This window comes from Lissotriton helveticus, chromosome 5_1 (genome assembly GCF_964261635.1).
Source record: "Lissotriton helveticus chromosome 5_1, aLisHel1.1, whole genome shotgun sequence".
NCBI classification, from domain to species: domain Eukaryota; kingdom Metazoa; phylum Chordata; class Amphibia; order Caudata; family Salamandridae; genus Lissotriton; species Lissotriton helveticus.
Window position 1 is genome coordinate 192,658,937 of NC_136065.1, and position 27,141 is coordinate 192,686,077.

A 27,141-nucleotide genomic window follows, 5' to 3' on the forward strand; every position below is an offset into this window, starting at 1 on the left:
CCTAAAAGGATAGACAGGAATATCCGTCAAAAAATGGCCTCAAGGCATGTGCAACACACAAGAAAAATGTTCTGTTCAGAAACATTTTCTATGTTTGTATATGTTTTGCAAAGTACAGTACACAATGTTAGAAAACTTGTTAACTATGTTTAAGCATACTATTTTGTACTGGAATGGTACACTTCCAGTATCAAACCTATGCTTGACATCACACATGCTCTTACACTATGGGTTCAAGGATATGTGTGTTGGTGCAAAGCAGCATGAAGTGTGCCAGCGCCAGAAGAGAGAGAAACTATGCATATCTTAGAAGGTAAGGTGCTGTTCTGCTCTTTCTCTTTTAAGTACCACAGAATCTCTGGTTGCTGTGCTTTGTGAAAGCTTAGTAAATCTGCCAGTTGTGTCAGTGAGTTACATCCACTGCTGAGAAATACAGTAATCTGCAGGTCAGAGAAAAACCAGCTCCACCTGAGCATCTCTAAATTGGTCAATAGAACGACCTGTTAAATATAGTGCTTATAAACTGCAGAAATGTGGTGTGAAGCTCTATATAAGTAACTATATATTATTACCGTTCTAATTATGAGACCTTCATTACTCTCTTGGTACTCTCCTACCACGTCTTCCATGATGTGTTAACACAAGTAATGGCTCAACAGCTTTACCTAGTTAGTGGTGGGTGAGGTGCTGTAACCCAGGCTTGAGCCTGAAGCCTGGCTCTTGCTTAGCTCGAGGTCCTGCTGGAACCTTGAGCCCATAACGAGCTGAACTTTCATGTTGCTTCTGTCTGTCTGCCTCCCTCTATCCTAGGGGTGGCATTACAGCCAGAACTGTCCACCAGGTTGGAGTCTCTGCATTGCTTAACATCATGTGTTTCTGCGCAAATCACTTAAAATCCCACTGCCTAGAAGCAATTAATTTGACCTTCTGTAATTTCACTAACACTCATGTAAAGCGCTCCACTATCATAGGGGTCCAGTTCACACTATGTAAAAACTGCATAAAAATGCACAAAGAGATAAAAGCAAAGCCTTAACATAAGCAAAGACAAATAAGAAAACAAGTTACTTACCTGTATCTACAGTTATCCAGTATTGGTATCTTTCATAGATTAACATGCCTGAATCATTCCCCGTCACCGAGGCGGGAGTCCCACTGTAACAAATATACAATAGCAGTGCCATAGTAGAAACTGTAGTAGGCTGGCAAGACTATAGGCCCAAATCTTAGTAGCCTATCTACATCCTTGTAAAAAGAACTGAAAATAGTTCCAACCAATCAGAAGTCAGCACCCTCTAGAACCTTCCCAGCAGAGGCAGTGACTTCACTGATGGTACTATCGTCGACGGGATAAACGTCGACGAGGTCGTCGACGACGATTTTGAAGAGGTAGTGTCCCCAGAAGATTTCTCAGTGGTCGAAATTTTTGATGACACTATCGGAGAAGATATAGCTCTAGTAGAAACCATAGTAGAAGAGCTTGAAATAGAAGAAGTCACAGAGACTGTGTGAGAAGACACTAGAGGCAGAGTCTTGACCTGGGCTTTATTCACTGTTTTAGTTGCTGAAGACTTGGTAGGTTCTGAAGGCAGAGGTAAAGGTAATCCAGCAGGAGGTGAAGACGACCTCCTTGTATGATCTGAAGCTCTGTGAGAGGATTTATGATGTTTTTTCCCCTCAGGAGAAGAGCTGTCTCTGGATCTGGCTCTTTTGCTGGAAGTAGAGGCCCTGTCCTCCTCATCTGTAAAAGATGATTTGAGCCATAAGAGAACTCTTGCCTCCCTGTCCCTGATGGTCTTGGCAGGGAAGGTTCGACAAATCCTACAATCCTTTACAATGTAATTAGGATGTAGGCAGTAGATGCAGTCCTTGTGCTGGTCATCTACATGGACCCTCTTTTTATCACTGGTCCTGCAAGCCTTGAAGAGAGCTTTCTTTTCAGACATCCTGAAAGAACAATGAAGAAAAACTGAGTAGGCACTCAGGGAGACTCCCTTCCACACGAATTGCGGTGAAAATCTGAGGAGAACTGCCTCTGCTGGGGAGGTTCTAGAGCAGGGGTCTCCAACCTTTTGTGTAGTCAGAGCTACTTCTGGCCAGTGAAAATCGCCGTGAGCTACTGAACCCGAAGCAACTCGCGCATATTTCAGAGACTTAAAGCCTAATTTCATGAGAGCCCATACTGTGGTTTGAACAAAATACCCAAGACAGGCCTGACTTAAGAGTTCCCTAGAACACCAAAAGGAATGACTTTGGATTTGTGACGCTTCAAGACATTTCAATTAATAGGTCCAAAATTAGGGTCCAAAATTTCAGAGACACTGCTAACGAGTACAAATTACAAAACGATAAAGTAGTACTATCACAACATTAGCTGCAATACACCATATAATTTGTCTTTTTTGCTGCATGATTTTGTCAAACTTGCTGCATAATTTGGTCCCCCAGTGCCATATAATACCAGTGGCCCTGAACCATGACTTAACAGTCATGCCCCCTCAATACCATGCCCCCCATACCCCTCTACTCCCCCCTGCCTCATCATGAGCTTGGCCTTGACTACTGGACACAGATAACTGCAAAGATGTAAGAGGCAGTGGTACCCAAGGGCTTGTGGAAAGTGAGCAATCAGACAGCAACACGAAGATCCTACTGCTGATCCTGGATGTATCTATTTATATCTGCCTGCCAAGTAACGGTAACCTATACATGTGCCTTTCAACGTTTTATTGCTTTTATTGTATTGCCTGTATTATCATTGTTGTGTCTGTGACTGCTGTTATCTGTCTTCCCCCGCTGCCTGTACGTGGTCCATGCCCCTTTTCTTCCCTCTGTTCCCCTCGCTGTCCCCGTGCTCTCTCTGCCCGGTCTTTCCTTCTGTACCCCTCACTGCCCCGTGTCTCTGCCCGGTTTTCCTTTCTGTTCCCCTCGCTGCCCCCGTGCCTCTCTGCCCGTTCTGCCTTCTGTTCTTAGCTGCCCCTATATTTTTGTATTCTGTATTTTGCCTCTGTGCCTTTGGTTTTTTGTGCCCGTCTGCCCTCTGTGCCAGTCGTTTTCCCTGTTTTTGTGCCCTTCTGCCCTCTGTTCCACTCGTTTTCCCCTTGTTTTTTGTACCCTTTTGCCCTCTGTTCCACTTGTTTTTTGTGCCTTTCTGACCTCTGTTCCACTCGTTTTTAGGTCTCGCCTGTCGATGCGCATGCGCATCGAGCTTGCGAGCCTATTGCGGCTTAAACAACTTTTAACTAAGAAGCAAGGAATCGTGGCGATTCCTTGCAGTGCCCGTGACTTTTAAGCTCAATGCGCATGTGCATTGAGCTTAAAAGCGCGTGCACAGCCGCAATCGCCGTCAGCCGCATTCCTCCGACACCTTTTGAAGTGAAGCTTAGCTTCACTTCAAAGGCCCGGCTTCTTAACACCCACATGCCGCTCTCCCCGCTCCGCCCCCTCCCCTGCCCGCCTTGTGCATTTCTCCCGACTGACTGTCTGCTCTCTGTGCTATCTTGGCCCGGCTTCTTAACACCCACATGCCGCTCTCCCCGCTCCGCCCCCTCCCCTGCCCGCCTTGTTTCTTTTCCTTTTTATTCCACCCCTCTCTCCTTCCTTTTCCATCTGCCTTACCCTGCTAGCGGCCCCTCATCCGTCACATGCTGCCCTGTCACCCCTCTCCCCTGCCTCTGCTCCGTGCAGATTTTACCCCTGCGTTCCGTCTCTCATGGCCCGTGATGCTGTGATGCGTCCCTGACTCACTCTCAGACTTCACAGAGACTGTTAGGTTTCTTTGATTGTAAAGGGGATTGTTGGGAGGCGGGGTGTTTGCAGATGACAGAGGCGCTTACACTGCCGTCTAGTGAAATAGATGGCTTCCACGCCATGTCAAATCTCCCATTCGGCTCCGCGGTCCCTTTATAATCTTACATTTCCGATATGTGGCAGTCTTCTCTCATTCTGCCTGCATTGCTCTTTTTATTCCACCCCTCTCTCCTTCCTTTTCCATCTGCCTTACCCTGCTAGCGGCCCCTCATCCGTCACATGCTGCCCTGTCACCCCTCTCCCCTGCCTCTGCTCCGTGCAGATTTTACCCCTGCGTTCCGTCTCTCATGGCCCGTGATGCTGTGATGCGTCCCTGACTCACTCTCAGACTTCACAGAGACTGTTAGGTTTCTTTGATTGTAAAGGGGATTGTTGGGGGGGCGGGGTGTTTGCAGATGACAGAGGCGCGTACACTGCCGTCTAGTGAAATAGATGGCTTCCACGCCATGTCAAATCTCCCATTCGGCTCCGCGGTCCCTTTATAATCTTACATTTCCGATATGTGGCAGTCTTCTCTCATTCTGCCTGCATTGCTCTTAGGTCTCTTGGAGTGGCGCTACTGCTACAGCAAGAGGTTTGCTTGGGGGCAGGAACGTGGCGGGACTGGGAGATGATGCTGGTTTTACTCCTGACTACCGAGGTTCAACAAAAATCTTTACATTTTTGGCAGATCGCCTCATTTGCTCGTGCATGTAAACGTGAATGTAACATGCATGTTTGCTAATTGCACGTTCACCTCTGGAGCTTCTTGGCGCTGAATAACCGAGGTTTACTGTTACCCGCCGCAGTGATACTCATTTTATGTTTCATGTAAATATGTCATTTAAAAGCACTTGTCTTTTTTACTGTCCCAATCACGCGTACACCCCTCCGTTTTGTGTAATCTAATTCACAGCACTGCGCTGCGCCAGATATACAGGGACGTGTCTGTAGAGCTCTGTTTGTCACTGCAACAAGATCTACGCTGTGTCGGTCAGGGGGTTTGCTGCAGAGGCAGTCTTCTGAGGAACTGCCTCAGTTGTGTGATCCTGGGCAACTCGCTCTGTATCACTGCGTTCAGATCGGCATTCATCAAAGTGAAGCAAACCAAAGCCAGTGCCTACCATTGTGTGAAAATAGGACAGTGTGTAATCTTATTTCAAGCAAAAGTCATACATCTCAGGATGCGCTCACAATCCCTAAGTTATCACAAATTCAACACCCTGCAAGTGGAATGTGTTAATTTGTGTGCGTGTGAATTCGAGATCCTACATTTTTTAATTAAATAGTGGAAAGTATGAGGTCCTAGAACAATGCCCTCGAGGGACCCCTCTGCCACACCCTGAAAACGCCCATTATTATATGTGCACACATGTTGGTTCTATGAGAGCAGTTACTTCACAGCCTTAAGGCCACACTCCATGTGACATCCCTTTTATGCACCATATGAACATGACCTGCACTTGCTTAATTCTTAGATGTTTGTATTTAGCCCCTATGCAGAGGGTTGAGGCGATGAGGAAGGTCACGTGCCCAGTAGATGTCCCAAGATCGTGAAGACAGGTTGTCTTTTATTCTGAACCCTCTCAGATGTATGCATGACCTTAACATATGCATGTTCTTTCATATGCCTGGCCCTAAGATGTCCTCAGACATGCCTGACCATAACATACTGTGAACAGAATATGAATGTACTTACATATTTTCTCAGAGATGTCAGATGCTCTTGGGTGGTGTGCCTGCATGTACGCAAGAGCGTGTGTTGCTTTGACTAAAAAAAAACAAGCACTGGTGTTGCCAATAGGTCTCGCAGTAGGAAAGTTGGAGCTATTGGTTTTGTACATGACAAAGCCCTTTATGTTTTTAAAATTAAAACAAAAATAAAAGGCATTGCTATTTGCAATTGTAATAGCTCCAACTTTCCTACTGCGAGACCTATTGGCAACCCTTCACCCTCAACCTCTCACTCACCCTCACTCACCCTCACTCACCCTCAACACCTCAGCCTCACCCTCACTCACCCTCACCCTCACTCACCCTCAACCCCTCACACTCACTCACCCTCACCCTCACTCACCCTCAACTCCTCACCCTCAACTCCTCACCCTCACTCACCCTCACTCACCCTCACCCTCACCCTCACCCTCACTCACCCTCAACCCCTCACCCTCACCCTCAAACCTTCACCCTCAACCCCTCACTCACCCTCACTCTCACTCACCCTCACTCAGCCTCAACTACTCTCACTCACCCTCAACCCCTCACCCTAACTCACCCTCACCCTCACTCACCCTCAACACCTCACTCACCCTCACCCTCACTCACCCTCAACACCTCACCCTCAACCTCAACCCCTCACCCTCACTCACCCTCACCCTCACTCACCCTCACTCTCACTCACCCTCAACCCCTCACCCTCACTCACCCTCAACCCCTCACCCTCACTCACCCTCACCCACCCTCACCCTCACTCACCCTCAACCCCTCACCCTCACACAGTGCAATAGGTCTCAGACCATTTCAGTTAGAGCTTTAAGAAATGTTTATGGCTTTTTTTATTTGTAATTCTTTAGCATTGGCTACAGGAAACAAAAATGCTAAACATTTACAAAAAAACCCCATAAACAATTCTAAAAGCACTAACTCTAATGGTGCGAGACCTATTGCATTTCCAATGCTTGTTTGTGCCTTTCTGCCCTCTGTTCCACTCGTTTTTCCCTTGTTTTTTGTGCCCTTCTGCCCTCTGTTCAAGTCTTTTTTTGCGCCTTTCTGCCCTCTGTTCCACTCGTTTTTGCTTCGTTTTTTGTGCCCTTCTGCCCTCTGTTCCACTTGCTTTTTGTGCCTTTCTGCCCTCTGTTCCACTCGTTTTGCTTCATTTTTTGTGCCCCTTCTGCCCTCTGTTCCATTAGTTTTTCCTTCCTAACCGGCGCTCTCTGACGCCTTGTCAGTCATCCCTCCCACGGGATCCCTAATTCCACCATTGAGCTTACCTGCGGTGGAAGGCACGTCTCCTACTGCTCCGCACTGGCACCCGACGATGACGCCACAAGAGTCAGACTCTCACGAGAGGAGTCTACAGCTCCAGGAGAGGAGCGTCATCCTCTTCGCCCGCCCCCACCCCAGCTTAGCTCCAATCCGAGCGGCTGGTTTGGGTGAGGGCGGGCAAATGGAGCCGGAAAGGCTGAAGGGCTACACAAGCTACTCCCGGGGTCTCCGCGAGCTACCGGTAGCTCGCGATCGACCGGTTGGAGACCCCGTTCTAGAGGGTGCTGACTTCTGATTGGTTGGAACTATTTTAAGTTCTTTTTACAAAAGGAGGTAGCTAGGCTACTAAGATTTTGGCCTGTTTGGGCCTATAGTCTTGTCAGCCTACTACAGTTTTTACTAAGGCTATTGTATATTTGTTACCGTGGGACTCCCGCCTCGGCGACAGGGAATGATTCAGGCATGTAAATCTATGGAAGATACCCCAATATTGGATAAATACCGATTTCCTAGTTTGTACACAGTGAATCCAAAAATACTGAATAAAACGTGGCTTCTCTGCTAAAATTGTATGATCTTAGGCAAATATTTTATTTCAACAAAACTTCTTTTCTTCATTAACGCCTATGAAAGCACTTTCACAAAGGTACGTTCAGAATACCAACTGTATAAAAACCTATTGTGCTTGATGTAATAGACTATAATGTTGCTCTATTATAATAGGGGTCCCTTGCAGTGTTTACATGACAGTAATCTTGCCGTTGAGTGCACTAATGGTTAATGTTTACAAATTATCACTTTTAATAAGTAATTTTCAGTGAATTGCTATAATGTGATTTATTAATGTCAACGCTTCACAGGTTAGGGAAATACACATTTCTCAATTTTGAAGCAGCTTAATCATATTTTATGTTATGTTTGTTGTGTGATTTACATACCAAACATTTTCAGGGCTCGGCTCGTGCACAGGCTCTAAGATCCGAGCCAGACCCTTGGCTCAGCTCTCCCTGTAAATCTGTTGGCTCGCCCACCTCTAAGCGTCGCCTTCTCCGGTCCCTCCTCAGTGAGCCAAAGACTATTGAATATTGTGTTAATCCGCGCCTCGCCCTCCCCTTCTCTTCGTTATCTCTCCTTCCTTCATGTATCTCTTTCCCTCAAGGTCCTCCTTTCATTCACACGAAGGTCCTCTATCGCTCCTTCTTTCTCTCACTCTCGCAATCTCTTATTCCCTCTTTTCCTCTGTCTCTTGCTGCTGCCTTCCCCCTACTGCTCCTCCTCTGTTGCTCTTTTTCTCAGGTTTATTCTCTCCCCACTCTCTCACCTCTCATTTCCTCCCTTGCCCACCAGCTCTTATTCTCTCAGCTCGTCCTCCTGGCTTTCACATGCGCTGCTCTTTCTCTCCAGAGACTATCTCCATTTTCTCTGTCGTTCCTGAGGTCTCTCTCTGGTATTCCCTCCCCATGCCTCCCCCCCCCTCCCCCACCATCTCTCCCTCTGCAATGCCTCTCTGGTGCGGAGGGAATTCTGCTTAAGAGGAGCATCTTTTTAAAGAGGCGGGTAAAGTGGTGGGTGTGACAGCAGGGGAATATACACTAACATACAGTGCCACTTTACATTCCTTGATTTCCGAAAGGGACTTGGGGATATCCGGGGTCATCAGAGGTCAGGCCCCTCTCAGTGACGACTCCATCGGCTCCTGTTTGAGCTGGCAGTGTGGGTGGCGCAACAGCAGGGAAACCACTTGCACAGCTCACCTCTGCTCCGCCCGGCTGTACGTCTCGCCCCTCTGACAGCTGCCCATGGTGATGGGGTCGAAGTTATGGAAGGAGCGGAGGCCCACCCCGGAGATGGCCACCAGCGGGGAGGTGAAGGAGATCAGCACGGCCTTGCTGTGGTAGAAGGGGTGGCTCAGGTCGTGGATCACAGGGATCACCATGGGGTTGTTCCTGCAGCTTAGAATATGGACACCTGCAGAGAAGATACACGAACAGCAGGTCACACATGGAGAGCTCACAGAAGCGTCGGCAAAGCAAAGTAAAGCATAGCAGAGATACTGCCCCCTCAGCATCATACACACAGAGTGGACCGGGACATACAGTAACTCTGGGCACCGAAATAAAAGTGGCCTCGTTTAAGAAAAAGGTATCTACAAAAAAGTGCCCCCACTTGCAAATCGGAGCACGTTTGAGCTTTGAAACACATGCTGTATACTTGTTTTCCGAGGTATGAGAGACTGTGTGTATTCATGCTTGTTGCAGGAAATGTAATATCAAAAAAATGGGACCGTCAGAACATAAAAGAGGCCCACAAACCCCCATGAAACCGCCCACACACTAACCTGTTAGATCAGAGCTTCTGACACTGCCAGACTACCCTATAGGCCAGTCTGGCCCTGCCTGCACCCTGACAGACGACAGTACTGTCTTCGATCACAGAAGAAGTACTGACATCAAGACCCAGCCCATGAAACCTGGGAGCTGACAGCACTGTCAATGACCAACGAAGATGTACTTAACATCAAAGCCTGGGTGCTAAACTCCATCAGCAGCTGATATCACCACTACTGACCACAGGAGAACTACTGATGGAAAAGCCTGTACTGTGAGCCCTGAAAGCTGGTAGCACTACTATTGACCACAGAAGAGGTACTGACATCAAAGCATGGACACTGAAACCCGAGAGATGATAGCACCACTACTGACCACAGAATAGACACTGAGGTCAAAGCCTGAAGCATGATAGGTGGTTTCACAGTCATTGATCACAGAAAAGGTACTGCCGTAAAAATCAGGCCAAGAAACCCTGAGAGATGACATAACTGCAGCTGATCATAAAACATCTACTGAAGGCAATGCCAAAGAACAGCAGCCGGAGACCTGATGGTGTCTTTGTTGACACCAAGGCTCTGACATCAGAGCTCTGGCACTGCACCCCAAGAGGTAACCACACGTTTATTCTTGTTAGAAGAGTTACGGACATTCAAAGCCAGAACCCTGAGGGTTAATAGCAGCTTCTGCATTTGACTCCTCAGCCCGACAACTGAACCCTGAGAGGTGGAAGCACTTTGAGTGATCACAGATGATATTTTGAAAATACATTTGAGCCTTGCATACCTAGATCTGATGGCAACTTTTCTTTATTGTGGTAAAACTTCTGAAGTCAAAACCCTGCGTCCTGCACTTTCAGAGCAGGAGGATAGTCATCGGTCTTCCCACCCTATGAACACCATCTCAAAGGGCTGATATTTGTACTCAGAATCTCAGAGCTTCTGACATCATACTTGGGTCTTGCAAACCAATAATCCAATCTTTGATGTTGCTGAACATCAGACCCTTCGCCCTGGGAGGAGGACATGTTCATTATTAAAGGTCAGATGCCTTTAGCACACACCTGGCTTTAACTCTGAGAGATGATGTAGCATTTATTTTCCAATGCATGGCAACTCACATTAAAACTATCAGAAAATTGCATCTACTATTCACAACATGGGTTCTAAAAAGCTACTGATCATGGCGGCGCTATCTCTGCCTTGGTCCCTGACAAAGATCTGAGGATCAGAAGCAAATCTGACTAGCTCATTCACTCTTTCAATTCCACAAGGAACCGAAGACCCCCTTCTTTAAAGAATATCTAGTCTTAGCGAAGCAAAAGTCACACAGATGATGGACAGGAATGCAGAGCAGATCAAACATTCACCCAGTCAATAGATTCCGGTTATTCCATTGTTCTTTTGCTCCCCATGCCACCCCAGTTTAGACCCAGCCATATGCAAATCAGTCTTGACCCTGTGCCTCATGGGAGGAGTCCAGCCTGAACTGCCAAGCCTGGTCCTCCCTGGACCGGAACCATGCATCCTGGGACCGGTTTGATATTGTTCTGCGTTCTGTCCATCAATTGTTCTTTTTGAACTACTCTCCAAAAGGTCAGACAATATGCAAATAGCGTTGACACCCTCAGCCCATAATCTACACCTGTTTCTCTCTTAGATCCCTCCCTCTACAATGCAGCTTTACAGCGAGGCTCGTGCTGTACAAACCACCCCTCAATCATGCAGCACTCATCGCCTTTATTGATCGTGGCAGGGCTACGTGGTGATTTTTCCCATGTACATGTCTATTTGCCGTGAGGCTATAAGACCACATGGCAAGAGAACGAGATGTATGTAGATTTGTATGCCCTTCTCTCAAATTATGCGACTGGGTATAAGTTTGCAAATGAGAATCAACTTTTTAAGAGATGCACAACGAGTTCAAATTTCCATTTGTCACTAGTGCATTTACTGCTTATCGAGGAAGTTACGTGGTACCTTATTCTACCACTCTCCAACGCTGTAAAGCCACCAGTAGGGGAATGTTGAGCTATATCGGGTAGACCTCTCTGTCCCTGAAATGCCAATGACTAGGTGGACCAGATGAGGGTGAGTTACGTGTTAGGCAAGGCACGTGAAAGAATTTTGCTCATCTCATCTGGCCTTTCAATACCCCTGCTCTTCCGCGAAATATCCAAGGTTCCTTATCTGCTAATCAGCCTCAAACATCATCTCCTTTGCAAACTCGCATACCCAAACATAATTCAATGTGTGTCCCGAGCTTGTCCCTTTGGTTAATTTCCTGTTATATTTCGCGCGTTATTTCTCATGGCAATTGAGTTGCTTCCACTATATCAACATACCACTATACTGCAAGATAAGTAAAGCTACGTCACTACGTGTAATAGGTGAATTCACAATTTTAGCACTAGGTAGCTGAAGTAAAGTTAAAATAATAATATGGTTACTACGATGATGTAGTGGGATGCACAATAATTATGGTCTGATATGATTTACCTCAATATAATGTTATACAGCCCCCTTTTTGAAAGCCGTAACACTGAATTGAAAGTCGTTCAGATCTCGCGTTAGCTCCCACGCGCACCTGTGTCTTTTCTTTAAGGACCTCCCCTTTATTTTAGTGTCTACGCCTTTAGGCTGACCCTGGAGTTACCCTGGGCCTTTGTTTACCTCCCACGTGCCCTTCTGATAGGTCGGTAACAGGTACCCCTTGGATAGGCAATGCTGGGCTCCCAGAGTCCCACATACCACAGATGTTTTCATCCCCCCTCCCGCTCTGACGTCCGGCCTTTCTTTCATCTTCCGCTCCACATTCCTCCATTCCTTTCATGGCGGCTCAGCGATAAGGGCGTGTGACGCCCATGTCAGCTGAGGTCCTCTGTAAGCAGGGTCGGGGCAGGGGTCGGGGCGCTGTCCCTCACTGCCTTGACAGGCCGGCCGCCCGGACACAGAAGCTGGCAGACAGAAGGACTCCAGGTCCCTGTAAGCCGTCTATACTCGGCCGGCACCGTCGCGGGAGGCTCTGATCTGCGCAAATTCATGAAGAAAAGCAAAGCTTAGCGACTTTTCATCAGGACAGACGGTTACTGCGGGAATGGGGTGGGGCGGGGGGCAGAGGAAATCAGGGGTCTCCAGGGGCTGAGCGTGTGAACGAACCCCTTAAATGATCGTTTGCTCAGATGTCGCCTACAACGTGGCGCCCCCTCCCAAGTGTCATCTTTAATTGTCAGTGTGTTGGGAAATGGGAGGGGTGAAGGGGAAGGGGAACAAACAGAATTCAAAACAGTGTTTACTACACGTTCTTTAGAGCCAGGTTGGAAGTTACTCTTGCACCCTTCCCGAGATCGGCGTCCCTGGTGTGGGGCCAGCGAACCCATGCCCCCACTCTCCAAACACAATCAGGACCTCTCAGCTGTCGTCCGTGCACAGTGGGGGGACGGACCGGTGGAGGCTATTACACCACTGGCCCTGCTGCTGCCACACCAGGTGAGCTCCTGACGTCATGGGAGACTTTTAAAGAAAGCTACATTACCTGTGAACCAGTGCTTAATTTGTAAAAAAAAAAAAAAAAAAAAGAACATAAGTGCCAGGGCTGTCATCAGGAAGCCTCTGAAGCCTGTACCACCCATTGCTGCCGGTGGCACTACACACACATCTGCGAACCTCACACTCCTTCAAGTGTGGCACTGCAGAATATTGCAGGCCCCCAAAGCTATAAGAATGGCTTGTGTGGCCAGTATTAGCCAGGTTAATGTTTATTGAAGTAATAAACAAGGTTTTTTTTTTTTTTAGAGATGAGCACCACAACAAACAGTGCCACCATGAGGCAGACTGTCATAAGGCTCGGAGACCTTTATGGCCTAGAGAGGAGCTGGGAGTAAAAAGCACAAAGCCAGAAGTGACAATTATCAACATTTTCACAGGCTGTAGGGGGGTCACGGTGAGGTACTGAGAAGCAAACCACCTTTTGAACTTTTGTTCCAGTGCTTCCAATTATTAGCAATACCCACAAGAATTGAAGTGGCCAAACAGGCCCACCGGCTAGTGAAAGAAAACACAGCTCATCGGAAGGCTATGCAAATCTCTACCACATCTCAGTATCACTAGGGACACCTCTGGGATCTGAAATGACTAGATGCTGATAGAAGGACATGTTCACTACCTCTTTATCGTCCTACTCCTAACAGAGTTAACTCCTTGATGGGGCATTAACCTTCCCCACCCACAAGCATGGCTTCTGCAAGCCACACCCAATCACAGAGCCAGTGACTGTAATTTCATAATGCTTTGGCACTAAAACAGCAAAACATTCATAAACTAGAGCATGCATAAACCTGGGTGTGGAACACGCTTCGTTCAGTGAACGGCATGAACATTTACTGCTAACTCAAAGGACAACTCTCTAAGGAACTGCAGCATCTCCATACGCTGGCAGACGGACTCTCCAGAGACAGATACCATAAGCAATTGAAATAACAAAGCCAGGAACTGCACTACCACACATCCAAGCTCCGGAACATGAAAAGCTGAGTCAGGCTTCTACCAGCTGAGGTCAGATTGCATGAGATCTTTTCTGACCAGAGTGGCCTGTAATGTGTATGCCCCAAGAACCTCCAAGCCTCCTTGGCCCTCCTGGGTATCTTGGTGGAGCAGACCAGCCCTATCTACACTTACTTCATGGAAGGTGGCGTTTGAGCCAAGAAACACAATGGCAAAATTATTGCAATCTTAGCAAGGTGGAGGCTCAAGTCAAGGTGCCTGCTTGTGAGATGTGAATGGGCTCTGTCCATAATTTCACGCTACTATTGTTGCTCAAGGACACAACTGTTAGACCTACTGTAAGTCCAAAGACTATTGATGGATCAGTGCTCACACCATGTCTTGCCGAAGTTTGTTGGGGAGGGAGGGCTGACCCACAATAACAGAGCAAAGCATTCTGCCAAGGAAAGAGCTAGATAGGCAGTCATTATTCTTGGTGGTCTCTACATACACCATCCATCTCTAATTAGGGACCTGAAAGGTTTCTGGGCTTCTTAGGTCAGTTTCTATGGATTTCCTGGTCTCACTGGAAAGCACCTGGATTCCGTTTCGGGTGATTAATATGCTATACAAACCAATGTAACATAACATAACACAACTGGATCTCTCCAGACAGACAGGTCAGCAGCAGACAAGCCAACTCGTCCTCAGACAGAGCTTCAAGCTAAGGGAGATCAGCAGTTAGCATGTACAGACGAGCAGGAGCACACTGGTCCGATCCATACAGGTCTCCAGTGAGATGGAGTGGGGCTTCGTGCTTACATTTACTTTCTCCGGCAGCAGTGCAGCAGTCCACAAGCAGTCAAATCAAAAGACGTGATTTAACTTTTTGACACCAGCCAATCAGGATGTGGACTGAATTTGTGGGTGGTCTCGTCTGAGGATGGGATGCAGATTTCAGGGCTGACTCGAAAACCATCTGATCTGATGGGGACTTCTGCTGGACAGAGCAGGCTCGACTGGCTAACAGAATGCACTGTAGTTGTCTTAGTGATGGTCATACATGGATACAGAGAAACTGCGCACCCGAAAATAAACAAATACATGTCGGAGAACTTCTAGGGCCCAAGTTAAAAATGGTGCGATGAGACAGCTGGACAATGAAGCTTTAGATCTTTGACCTTATACTCAAGAACTGTTTATCAGTCAACACCAATACAAAGAAGCCCCAGCAGGAGGAACTGTAAGCAAAATGTCCACGTGTTGGAAATTAAACATTCCTACATCTAATGAATATGGCTTCTGCGATATAATTGAACATTTGCAAAACCATGCTCAGGAAAAACTAACCTCACGTGGGGCTGGCCAGTCAACATCATCAAGGACTGAAGGCCCAGACCCAATATGCCCGTGACTGAAAATCTAAAAATTAATGAAAGCAAAAACCCCAAAGGAATGAATTTTCAATAACTCTGTAGAGTGAAATGTAGGGTCACAACGAGATATGCAGTCAGAAGCACCACTACACATGGATTGTAGCAGCAATGATCTCTTGAGTGTTGATCTCTCCCAGGTAGGAAACAGCCTTAACAACACAGGCTTAGCCACGCATGCTGTTTCCCTGCAAGCCGAACCACGCTTGCCTTAACCACACATATGCCTTAACCACGCATGTGCGTGGTTAAGGCAATAAGCGGTCTAGATGCTGAGCGGAGGGGCGGGAGAGGAAGCCAGAAAGAGGAAGGATGATTGGGAGAGGACGTGGTGAGGCAAGTGGGGCTGGGCCGGGTCTTAGGGGGTAGCTTTTTGGTGGGGGTAGGTTTTAGGACTCAGAAGGGGGTCTGGGTTGTTTGTAGGGCAAGGAGCAGTTTTAGGGCTCAGGACGGGGGGGGGCTGGGTCAGGATACTTAGCAGGTGTAGGGGACAGTTTTTAGGGCTCAGGGTGGGCGTCTGTAGTCGTGGTAGTTTTTGGGGAAGGGGGGTAATTTTTAGGCTCAGGGCAGGGGGGAAAGTGACAGTTTACATGGCAGGGTACAGTTTTAGGCCTCAGGGCGGGGAAGGGGGCTGGGTCAGGGTACTTTGGGGATGTAGGTGACAGTTTTTAGGGCTGAGGTTGGGGTAGTTTTTGGGGTGTGGGTTTAATTTTTAGGGCTCAGGGCAGGGGAAAAGATACAGGGCAGGGACAGTTTTAGGCCTCAGTGTGGGGGGCTTGGTCGGGGTACTCTGGTTTATGTAGGGGACAGATTTTAGGGCTGGGGTCGGGTAGTTTTAGAGGGGTGGGCTTAATTTTTAGGGCCCAGGGCAGGGCTGAGGCCAGGGTAGTTTTTTTGGGCATGGGTATAATTTTTAGGGCAGGGGAAAGGGGAGAGTTAACAGGGCAGGGGTATGATCTTTAGCACACATGTCCCTTTACCCATCATGCCTTTACTACGAAATTGCATGGTAAACGCATGCATGGTAACAACGCAGTTGTGGTAGAGATCGTGTAGTTCATTCATGCATTGTACCACCATACAACCCAAACAGATAGTTTTAGGAAATTTACATTTATTAAACTAACAAACCAACATGTTAGAACCACTCAGAGTACTGTACAGAGATATAAGGAAGGACATTTAGTTCTATGACCCAAATGATTGGAATGACATTTGCCCCATTAAGTGCAAAACCATCTCCATTGGAAAATCAAATACTGAAACACAGAATGCCTATAATTCAGACAATCGCAGTCAACCCTTGACATTTAAAATCCAACACACCAGAAATAAAAAAAAAACACCCATGAAGTGACTCACCTATATTGTAAGGTATTTCAACACAGATTCCAGAGAGATAGAAACATGCCTTATGTGCTTGTTGGAAAGGGACAATGGACACATACAGGGAATGGAACACCAAAATACTTCAGCCAGAGAATGAGTTATCCAAACAAACCCTTTCCCGTTGATTTTACACCCCTCCCATTAGTTTGCATTGAAGTAAACCACGAAAAAGGGAAACCCTCTGCTTCGAGAGTAAATCCAACAATTTATATGGATTACGTCAATGACGTTCAGAAGTCAGCTATCCAAATCTAGATTGGGAGATAGAGAAGTGAGCATGGGGCTTCCTACCGAGATCGTGGCTTTGGTCCTTGGTATCAAACAGCTGCACCCGGATTGTCTCCTGCTGCTGATCATTGTAATAGGTGCCATCACTGACTAGATGGATGATGACGGCAGCAGCCACCATTGGCCGGGAGAAATATGTCTAAAAAGACAAGACAGCACGCGTGAAAAAGAAGAAAGCATATTGCTTAGCTGGTCCTTATCTTCAAAACTCTATTTTGTTGTGTTATTTCCTTACCTTTAGCCAGAAATGCCCCTGGTTTACATGTGCAGGGACTGTACAAGGGAACCAGGCATTCTGAGCCACTCCGTCATTCAGATCTGTCACCTTGGTCCGGCACACCTGCAAGTCACAGAGGAGCGTCAAGGTAAGGCAAGAGAAAACATGGACGGACCCACATGAGATAGACAATTCACATGTAATGAGGAAAACAGTACATCCTGCAACTCTAGGGTTAGAGCTGCGGTGAAGGTGATGCATGTTAAATTTAGGAACACCTGAACAAGATGCTAAATGTATTGTGGACAATATCTGCCTTACCGTACATTTACAAAACAAAACTCTATACACTGAAAAATGTATATGGTTCTTGGGAACATTCGAGCGAGAAATGATGTACACGTGGATACACACTGTCTGACGGGTAGCAGGGAGGGGGTAGCCGGAGCAGGTAGCTTTGCAGAGTGGGATGCATTTAGCGCAAACAAGTTGTCTAGTAAGGAACAGGTGACTGTGAACAATTCTCACAGAATAAACATGTGTATTGAAGAATCCTGCACTAGCTGATAAGTACAACTGAGCTAAGCTTATATATATACTTACAGTTGACATGAAGAACACATGCTTCCCTGGAGAAGGTATTTACAGACAGTTCCTGATTAAGGAACATACTTTGCCCCAGTGAAGTGTGCAGCTGAGTACAGTTTACTGTATACAAAGACGAACACATGCTGCAACAATGGGGGCGTCTATAGGGTGTTTCCCAATTTTAGGTGGACATTGATACCCGTCTGTGTACATAAGATCCTTGAGATATTAACTGATTTAAGGCTGCTAAATGTGCGAAGTGTAAGGACAGGGCACAAGTGAGAGGTAGAAGCCCGGTAGACTGCATCCACCCACTATTTTCGCAGGGTAGATACCATCCACCCTGCCAGAAGTAGAGCGCCACTAAAATATGCTGAACTTGTCCCAATATAATTTTAAGACACCGGGACACGTTCATCAGCACCTGCACGTTGTCTGCTTTCCCTTCCCTTTTACAGAGAGAGAGCGAGAGACTAGGAGACCTAGTTGTGTCCTCCCTAGCATAATCACAGTACACAGATTGTCAACTAGGCTGGATTAACAAAGAGAGATCCAAGAAGGATTTCAAATATTTTGCAGTTGACACCTCACCCACTATATAGTGGCATGCTTCATCTTCTGCACCTATCCACACAATGGTACCACCAGGGCGGACTCAACCAATGTTGGGAGTTCTTATATAAATTGTTACTGGATTTTAAGTAGGGATCCAGAAGAAAAGTAATAAAGTGACTCAGGGTATACCCAAGGAAACTACCTTCTTTAGTTGGTTACCTTAGATATGGTTAAAAACAGGTCATGGGGTCTATCTGAGTGACAATGACTCAATTACCCCTGTATAAGCGAACATGTTTCGGCCAACATTTAAAGCCCATAGAAGGTCTGAGGCCTTCATCAGGGCCTTACTGTTTACTGATTCTTACCATGTGTAGATATGAGGACTATGGCTCTCACCTTCTATTGGAACTCCTACTGGAGAAAGGCAGAGAACAATAATGGATGCACCAAAGAGTTATTTTAGTGTATGCCCGTAGGTGGCAATATAAAAATAATCGGCTTTGATAATAGCTTGTGCCGGTCTTGTACTGGTGGGGGGGACGCCCTGTGTTATTGGCCCCCAGCTGGCATCAACCACCTATCCATATCAGACTTCTGCACATTTTAAAACGTTTTCATTTAGCATGATATACGACAATGCTATAAAGTGAAGCACGGCAAACCACTGCAAAATTACACTGCACACTTGAGCATGCACATAGCTTCATTCTGAAAAACATGAGGCTACCATCACACTTCTTACCCTAATTATGAGAGGTTCAGGAATCATGCGCATCTGGCGGGAGGCACGCTCCTATAGTCAAACACTTGTGATAGAAGCATAACATAGTCAGTGGTACTGCTCAGCTATGGGGGGGTTGCATGCCTTATGCATTAATATCAAAAGTACGAGTCTTGTATTCGCTGATTACCCCTGACACACTGATTGAGGCAATAATCCGGAGGTTTTTGTTAGAACAAGTGTAAAATGATGGATTATCCTATGGCATATATTTACATAATAGCCTAGCTGAAAAAGAGTGCTTCCGGGGTTTTAGATGGAAAGTAGTCCCTGAAATCTATTCTGGTGTATGTTAGCACTATGATGATGTACCTGTTAATTAACATAATGGGTTAGGTGTGGTCACAGGCTCCAGGAATTAGCGTTGGCAGTCATGCGCCATTGTATAGGAATGACCATATGTGGCAGACAGCCCCTGGTACACTGCCTACAGGTTAACTCCGGGTTACAGTGATAAACACATCATAGTTGGTTTCTAGTGAGCCCCCTCTGCTTGAACATCTTGAACACCTGGGAGATGAGTTGCAGTGACCCACACCCCTCTGGCTAACAGACACTTCCAAATTGTCTGTGCCTCGTGGGATAAAGGTCTGCAACTCCTTCCGCCCTACTTGTTAAGGTAGTATGTGGTTGTTGTGTTGTCTGTCTGAACAAGCAGGGAGTGAGTCTTGAAGGACATGAAAAACACTTTCAATGCTAGGTGAACTGAACATAGCTCAAGGAGATTGATGTGGTAGGTCATCTCTCTTGGGGGCCATGTTCCCTAGATTTGGAGGAAATCCTTTTGTGTTTCCCATATTGGCAAATGGCATCACTGGAAGCAGATTTGTTGGAGAGCACCACCATTCAGAGACTGTGTTGTATGGGGGCAGAGTGTGATCCTGTTCTCCTAATTTCAAGTGAGTTGGTCTTCGAGACATTCCTAAAGAGGACACATATGGAGACAGGCATTCAAAGTTAGAAAGAATACATAAAGCCAGTAAGCTGAGGAGAGATGACACTGTCTTCACTGTGGAGAGAGAGGCTTTCATGCCTTACTTCAGACGGATTGTTTACAGTCTCTCCTCCGAAGGACATGCTCTTACTTGACTGGTGTCAATGGAGACCCCCAAATAATGCAGTGTCTGAACAGGAGTAGGCATTGACTTGCTGTGATTAATATGCAGCCGTAATCACTGGGAGGAGATTGCTCATCCACTGATAATGTAGTCGGGCTTCCTGAGGAGTCAATCTTGATTCACGATGAACCTCAAGATTTTACAATGCTTCTTACCTATTGGTATATCAAAGTATGCATCTTAGAGGTCTATCGAGCAGAGACAGTCTCCTTGGTGCAACTGGGGATAGATCTGGTGCAGTGCCAGCATTCAAAACTTACTTGTGAAATCCACTTGTTGGCCAGTTTCAAGTCAAGAATGAGAGCACTCATTTCTGGAACCTTTCTTTTTTATCAGAAAGTATCAGGAATAAATGTCAGTTCTTCATGGTTTTGGAGGAACAGTCTCCACAGCATGCTTCTGCAGAAGGATGTTGACTTCCAAGCACAGCATCTGTAGCATCTGTAGATGGTGAATGGATGGTTTTGATGGTATATTTGGTGAAGGACTGGTGAACCTGAGACAATCGTCGGGGTCCAGTTCGAGGCAGACGTAGGTACACTACGGGTGCCGAGCGTCGAGGGCGGTGTGCCGAATACGCTCCCACCCCCTCCTGAGACCCATGGTGTTTATTGACAACACCAAAAAAGTGCAGAAACGATCAGTAGAAGCCTCCTAAACCAGGAGTAATTAGGAATAAGTCTCTATTCCTAATTTTTTGCACTTTTTTCACTTTTTAAAAAAAAAAATTCACTTTCACGTCCCTAGGTTAGGGTGGGCCTTAGCGTGCCCATACCGCCGGGGTTTTCTGTACACCCAGTCCTGATGAATTGCCGGGTAAATTAACACCGTTTCAATGGCAAGAAACATGTCGACCACTTTGTAGGAACCCACCACTCAATTAAAGTGGACTGGTCCCTCACATTCCTTTTAATCTATTGTCTTTAGTGATCATTTAATAAAGCATTAATTCAGATACACTACTGACATTTTTTAACCTTCATCACTCACTAATTTTCATTTGCACACAACACGCCCTCTACTCACCATCCTGCTCCGCAGTATTTCTGGCGTTGCAGCACACCAAAGAGACATTCGGTCTCTTTGGTGGGGCCCGATGATGAAGCATGTCATCACTAGGTGGTGAGTGAGGGCCTTCCTTAACATCCCAGTGTGGTTGTTTTGATGCTCCCGTGAACGGCTTAGACCTTTCTCCATGGACACTCTTCTTTTTGTTAATTGAATATTGACCGGGGAACAAGAGTGTCAGAGTACTCTCCCTACCTCTCTCTTTGTCATACGAACCTGAGACAATACCCATTCCGAACAACATTTATTACCCAGGCCTCTTTTGTGATGGATTGCCACTCTGCCAGAAAATGTGAAATACTTCCCCCTACTGGAGTGGGCAATGAATGAGGGGGGAAGGAAAGATTCATGACTTGGATACTGCTATAGGCTTTCCTCGCTGAGCAGGCTGTTGAGTGGCTCTACCTCTAGGCTGCTGCTGTTGTTGTTGCTGGTAAGGCCTCTGCCATTGGGATTGCTAGCGGTCTTGGTACCAGTGAGGGGTTTTGAACCCTCTAAGGGAATAAACACAGTTGGTAGGGCTTGTAGGACCTCCATTGTTCTTTTTGTTTTTCGAGGCCAACTGCCTTCAGGGTCTCCATTTCTGACTTCATAGGGCCATGAAGTCCTCCGTGTTACTGTTGAATAGGGTGGATCCTGAGAATGGCAGATTAAGGATCTGTTGTTGTGATTCATGCTTAAGGGCTGTGAGGCAGAGTCATGAATGTCTGCCTCCTGCCACCCCTTGACAGTATTCGTGTGCCACTAGCAAGGTTGAATTGGCGAGCACTGGATCTGGTTGGAGATTATCATCCCCTTGTTGACAACCTCGCGGAAGCCCTTTCTTTTGTCTCTGAGGAGGTTGTCAGCAAATTTCTGTAAGGAGTCCCATAAGGCCCGTCGTACCGACCCAGAAGAGCCGATGAACTTGTTGCCTTCATGGTTTGTTTGTTTCATGGTTTTTGGCTGAAGTTTTTTTTCCCTTCGATTAATGTTTTTAAATGTGTTGTGATGATTTTAATTACGTTTTACTGTATGTGCTTTTATGATTTAGTATGATAAGTCGAATAAAGTGAAGAGGTGTGGCACAGCGACCAGGGCGAATGACTCCAGAACACGGGGGCTCACGGTTCGCTCGCTGGCGGCAGGTAAGCCCATCAACATGTGACTCTGGGCAATAGCTTGCTTAAAATTCCCGACGGCCCCCAGCGCCTTGACACCCTCAGGCAATTGTTTATGCTTTACAACTACTGGTATTATTATTATTATTTTCACTTGACAATATATTTAATATTAGTTGTGTTTTATACATATGTATATATAAACATACTCACAGATATGCTCTTGTGTGTGTATGTTTACATAAGTAAATATTTGTTTTTAATATTAAATGTTAATTAAATATATGTAATGTACATTGTATTATAGATATGTATTAAAATATTTAAGTGTGCTCTGAACCCCTTTGACATCTGCCTCCATCTAACCTCAATCGCCATGCTTTTTACAGTGCAGTACTTCCACATCTACGCCACGACCCATCCCTGTGTGTGCAGATTGCGGTTGGGAGCATTGAAATCGGCCCTGGGGGATAGGCAAGTCCTAGGGCCCCGGTCTTACTCTAAGATGACGACTTCACAATGAGTGTCGGCTGGCCACCCCTTCTGAGGCTTGACAGCAGGGACGCCTGGGCTAGACCTGATGGGACATCCCAGGAACCGACCCACATTGGGGCCGAGTGACAGATGACCTCACTCTGCCGGTGAGAGGCAGGGCCGGACTGGCTACCGGGCAGTTGTGTGTGCTGCTGAGCTGGGGCTAATTTCTCTGTGGTGTGGGCTTATTTCATTGATGGGGACCTGCGTGCGCTTTGAAATAAAAAAAGCAAAATGAATTTCGTTTTGCACACACAGGTGTCCCATCAACGAAATCATCCCCCTGCTCGGCAGCACACACAACTGCCCGGTAGCCAGTCCGGCCCTGGTGAGAGGTGAGGGAGAGGACCCGGGAGGAGGGTGCTTGCTCCTGCTGCTGTGGCTCATGTGGTGCGGAGAGACTGCAGCTATCTCAGGCTTGTATGGGGGTGCGTGCATTTGTAGAGCTACCCTCTAAGTGAGTGCCTTTGGGTGCGCTGAAATCGACCTTGGGGGATGGGTGCCGCCACTGACCCCGTTCCTAATCTAAAATGGCGGCCCGCGGTGACTGTCAGTGAGAGATGCAGAAGAGTAGGCGGGAAGAGTATGTTCGCACCTGCTCCAGCATTTCATGTGGTGCTGAGAGGATGTACGCTGGTTAGTCACACCACTTGGGGCCTGTAGAGGTGTGCCTGAGACCACAGAACTGACCTCTATGTGAATGCTGCCTTCCCTACTGGGTTGGATCTGTATCCATCGCAAGGTATGTGGGGGTGGAGGCCTGCTTGTCTGTGGTGAAGCCCTCTCCTTACAATTTTAAATAGGAGTGCGGAGCTCAGAGACTGGGGGTGTCCCCTCTCCCCCCTGGTGACATAGATTCCCTGTACTTCCAACCTGCATTGGGCATGATTACGAATGACTACTCCGGTGCTGGGCCTCTTCTTCCTGTCACTGGCAACAACTCACTCTCTTATAAGAGCTTAGGTTCCAGGATCCTGTGATGTGCCTACAGAAGCCCCTCTGTGTTCCCTTGCATAAATATAACTTTGAATTGAAGAATGGTGTAAGTACTGGTGGAACGGAGATCCCCCCAACTGAGATAGGCCTTGTAAGATCTTGGTGCTACCGCTATTGACATGGGCCTGTGGAGGGCGAGCTGGTTGGGGGAGGTCCGGCCTGAGTCCCCAGACGCAGACACAGGTGGCTAATGGACTTTTCAGCCTGCAGCTAGCGAATCCCACTCTCTGGAGCATGGCCACTTCCTGTCGGTCTCGGTCTCCTCCTCCGGTGCCTAGCTGCTCGTGCTGCTGCATGATTGAAGCAAGTGGGTCAGGTCCCAACATGCACTTGCTGTAGTCTCCTGCTGCAGTTATGGGGAAAGAAAAATGCTTAAAGCCTCACTTTTACCAGCCTCAAGTTGACCAATACACCAAAGGCCCTTGAGCAACAGGAGGTGAGCTATCGATGAGGAAGTGCCTACTGAAGGGGACTTGGCCAAGATACTGCAGGCCATACAGACATCGCAGAATGTGGTTGAATCTAAAACTGGGGAATTGCGAGTTGACGCGGCACTCCTTTGTCAGGATCTCAGAAATACCACCATCAGAATTATAGAGGCGGAAGGCTGGGTCTCTACAGTTGCAGTAAAAGTTACTTGCCTCCTTTACCAAAAAGCAGAGCTTCATCCCCCGTGAAGGATGGAGAAAATCGCTCCAGATGTAATAACCTCAGATTCATGGGGTTCCTTGAGGGAGCGGAATCTACACATCCCGACGAGTTTCTGAAACAATGGATTCAATCCTGGCTCCTGGTGGAAAGGCTCTATGTCTGGTTTGCATTAAAGCATGAGCACAGGGCGCTTACTTTAAACCCTCTGCCTGGAGTACCAATCCCGCCCCTGATTGCCCGATTTTTTAACTTCAGAGACTGTATCCTAAAGGAGGCTCTGGCTCTCCCAGAACTCCGGTACTAGGACTCCAAAATCCTGATATTTCCGGACTACACTAAGAAAGTCCAGGCGAGGCAGAGGTACTATGACACAGTCAAACAAAAGTACAGAGCTCTTAATATTTTGTTTATGCATTTGTTCACAGCCCACCTTAAAGTGACTCACACTAATAAAATACTTTTCTTGAGACCCCAGAATCTGCTTAGGACTGGCTAACAGAGGAGAAATAACTCCACCGACTGAACAGATCCCCTCCCCCGGAGCCTGGGCGACAGTGTAGGTGGAGGTGGTTAGGTGCTGGAAATGGGTCTGTACCCGCTTCCGTCGAGAGTGACGCAATGTGCAGGCCAACTCGCCCTCCCCGAGCTCTGGCTCATTGGTGCCTCCAGCCCAATGTTCTGATTGGCCGCTTGACAACAGAAAAAATACAGCCTCAACGAGCTTGCATGGGGGTGGATTGAATGGATCATTCCCCTTCTTTAATTGCAACCAGCTCCGAACTTGGATAAAGCTCGGTCGCAGGGACATGGTTGAACACCACTCGCAGGGAAACCTGCGACCAACCCACACAGTTGCGAGCTACAGAAGTTCGATGATCCTGTGACATAGAGGGGTCCACCACCCCACACCTGAGCATATGTTGGTTCTATGATTTGATGCAAGTTACAGGGCAACTGATGTTTCTCTGGGGGAAGTATGGGGTGGGGGTAGTTGGAGGGCAAGGCTTTCTTTGAGACTAGGGGCCTGATTACGATGCAAGTCAGACTCTTGTCAGGGGACTCAACAGGGATGTCCCTTGTCCCCTTCCTTTTTGAGCTAGCGATCGAGCCCATTACTCGACACATAGGGTGCGACGCACAGGTCAGCGGATAGGAATGGGAAACAGGTCACGAGGACCGTGTTGCGTTATACCTGATGATGTTGTCTTGTACCTCTCAAATGTAGATAGCAGTGGCCCCCGTTGTCTCCAGCTTTTGCGGATCTTTGCTAAGTCTTTGGGAATAAACATCAACCCAGCCAAGTCTTTTTTTGTACCATTGCAATCATCAAGGAGCTGTATGGAATGGCAGGCTACAATTCCAGTGCGTCATCTGAGTTTTCGTTACCTAGACATACAGGTGGCGCTCCACCCTGAACTGAAATGGTCCTATAACATTGCTCCCCTGACCTGTGAAATTAAGGGAGACCTTAAGAAGTGGCAGTCCCTTCTATTGAATGTAATGGGCAGAATATCTCTATATAAAATGATGCTGCTGCCAAAATTTCTTTATATTTTTCAAAACATTCCCCAGATACTGGCCACTGCTGGTTTCAGGAGATGGACTCAGTAGCTATCTCCTTTCTCTGGTGCAAATCTAGACCACGCCTGGTCTATGTCAACTGTCAATGAGCTCCGTATGATGGGGTCTGGGGGTTGGTCTGATCTGGCCTAGAGAGTGGAGCTCACCTCACTAGGATTTCAACGAATCATGGTGATGCTTTATAGTACCACCAAACCTACAGTGCTAGCTGAGGTGAACCATGTGGTCTTTCTTGGGTGGAGAGCTGAGCTTGCCTTACTGGGTGGAGCGCTACGCTCACTCAGACGATTTCCTTGTGGCAGGACATGTGGCTGAGGGAGGTGGCAGCACTGAAGGATTTCCTTGTTGGGACACCATCTGCATCACACTATTGGGAGATGTTTAGTTGGGTACACATATGTGCTTCTTTCAGGCACTCCAAGTGGAGTATGCTTTGTCCAGAGCACAATTTCATAAATATTTGTAATTACGGCATGCGCTGCGCACACACATCTCCCAGGGCACAACACTCCCAGAATTCAGCCCAGTTGAGGCAAAGCTTATGATGGGTGCATAAGGGAAAGGTGGTGTCTTGCAGATATACTATACATTATTCATCAATGCCCGGATACAGGGAGCCACCTAGAACCAGGTGGGAGGGGTGGCTGGAACCCTTAGAAGATGCGGATTGGTGGAATGCGCTGATGGCCGCGTAGAGACATCACAATATCCTCCAGACTCCGACTTATGCAAACGCACTACCTTTACTGTGCTTATCTCACTCCTGACCGTCTATTTAAGGCAGCTCTCCTTGCAAACCCTTGTTGCTCTCAGGCTCCTGCATATTTCTATCACATGGTTTGGTCCTGTTCGCTTATAACGCGATACTGGGAAGCAGTGGTTAGAGATCTATCAGAACTGCTGGGATGAGAAGTGGAACTTTCCCTGCTGCCGATACTGCTGGGGGTACTTGATAGATTAGGAGGCACACCAACGGTCTAAGCTTTAATAGGTACAGCTCTTATGGTGGCCAAACAAGATATTGCATCACACTGGAGGGCTTCCAGGTATCTTACATTGCCCCAGTAGAGGTGTGGGGTGAACTGGTGTGCCAATCAGGAGAGGCCGGTGTAAGAGGCCTGAGGTTGTCGTGCTAAATATGACAAAATATGGAACAAGTGGTAGAGGGCGGAGGGGGTAGACCTGTTGTACAGAAAATTATACTGAAATGGTTTTTGGATGGTATTGCAGATGTCTTGAATGCTAAATTACACGCTT

The 27,141-nt window shown here is 47.1% G+C and overlaps 1 protein-coding gene across 2 annotated transcripts in view; it reads right to left on the reverse strand.

Moving 5' to 3' along the window:
- Positions 1-27,141, reverse strand: part of PAPPA (pappalysin 1) — a 1,283,063-nt gene that overhangs the window by 112,157 nt on the left and 1,143,765 nt on the right. For both annotated transcript variants that reach the window (XM_078641985.1, XM_078641984.1), the window contains 3 exons: positions 16,928-17,032; positions 16,696-16,831; positions 8,529-8,742 (listed from right to left, as the gene is read on the reverse strand). In XM_078641985.1, coding sequence (XP_078498111.1) covers positions 8,529-8,742; positions 16,696-16,831; positions 16,928-17,032 — 455 coding nt within the window. The remainder of the gene's footprint in view (positions 1-8,528; positions 8,743-16,695; positions 16,832-16,927; positions 17,033-27,141) is intronic.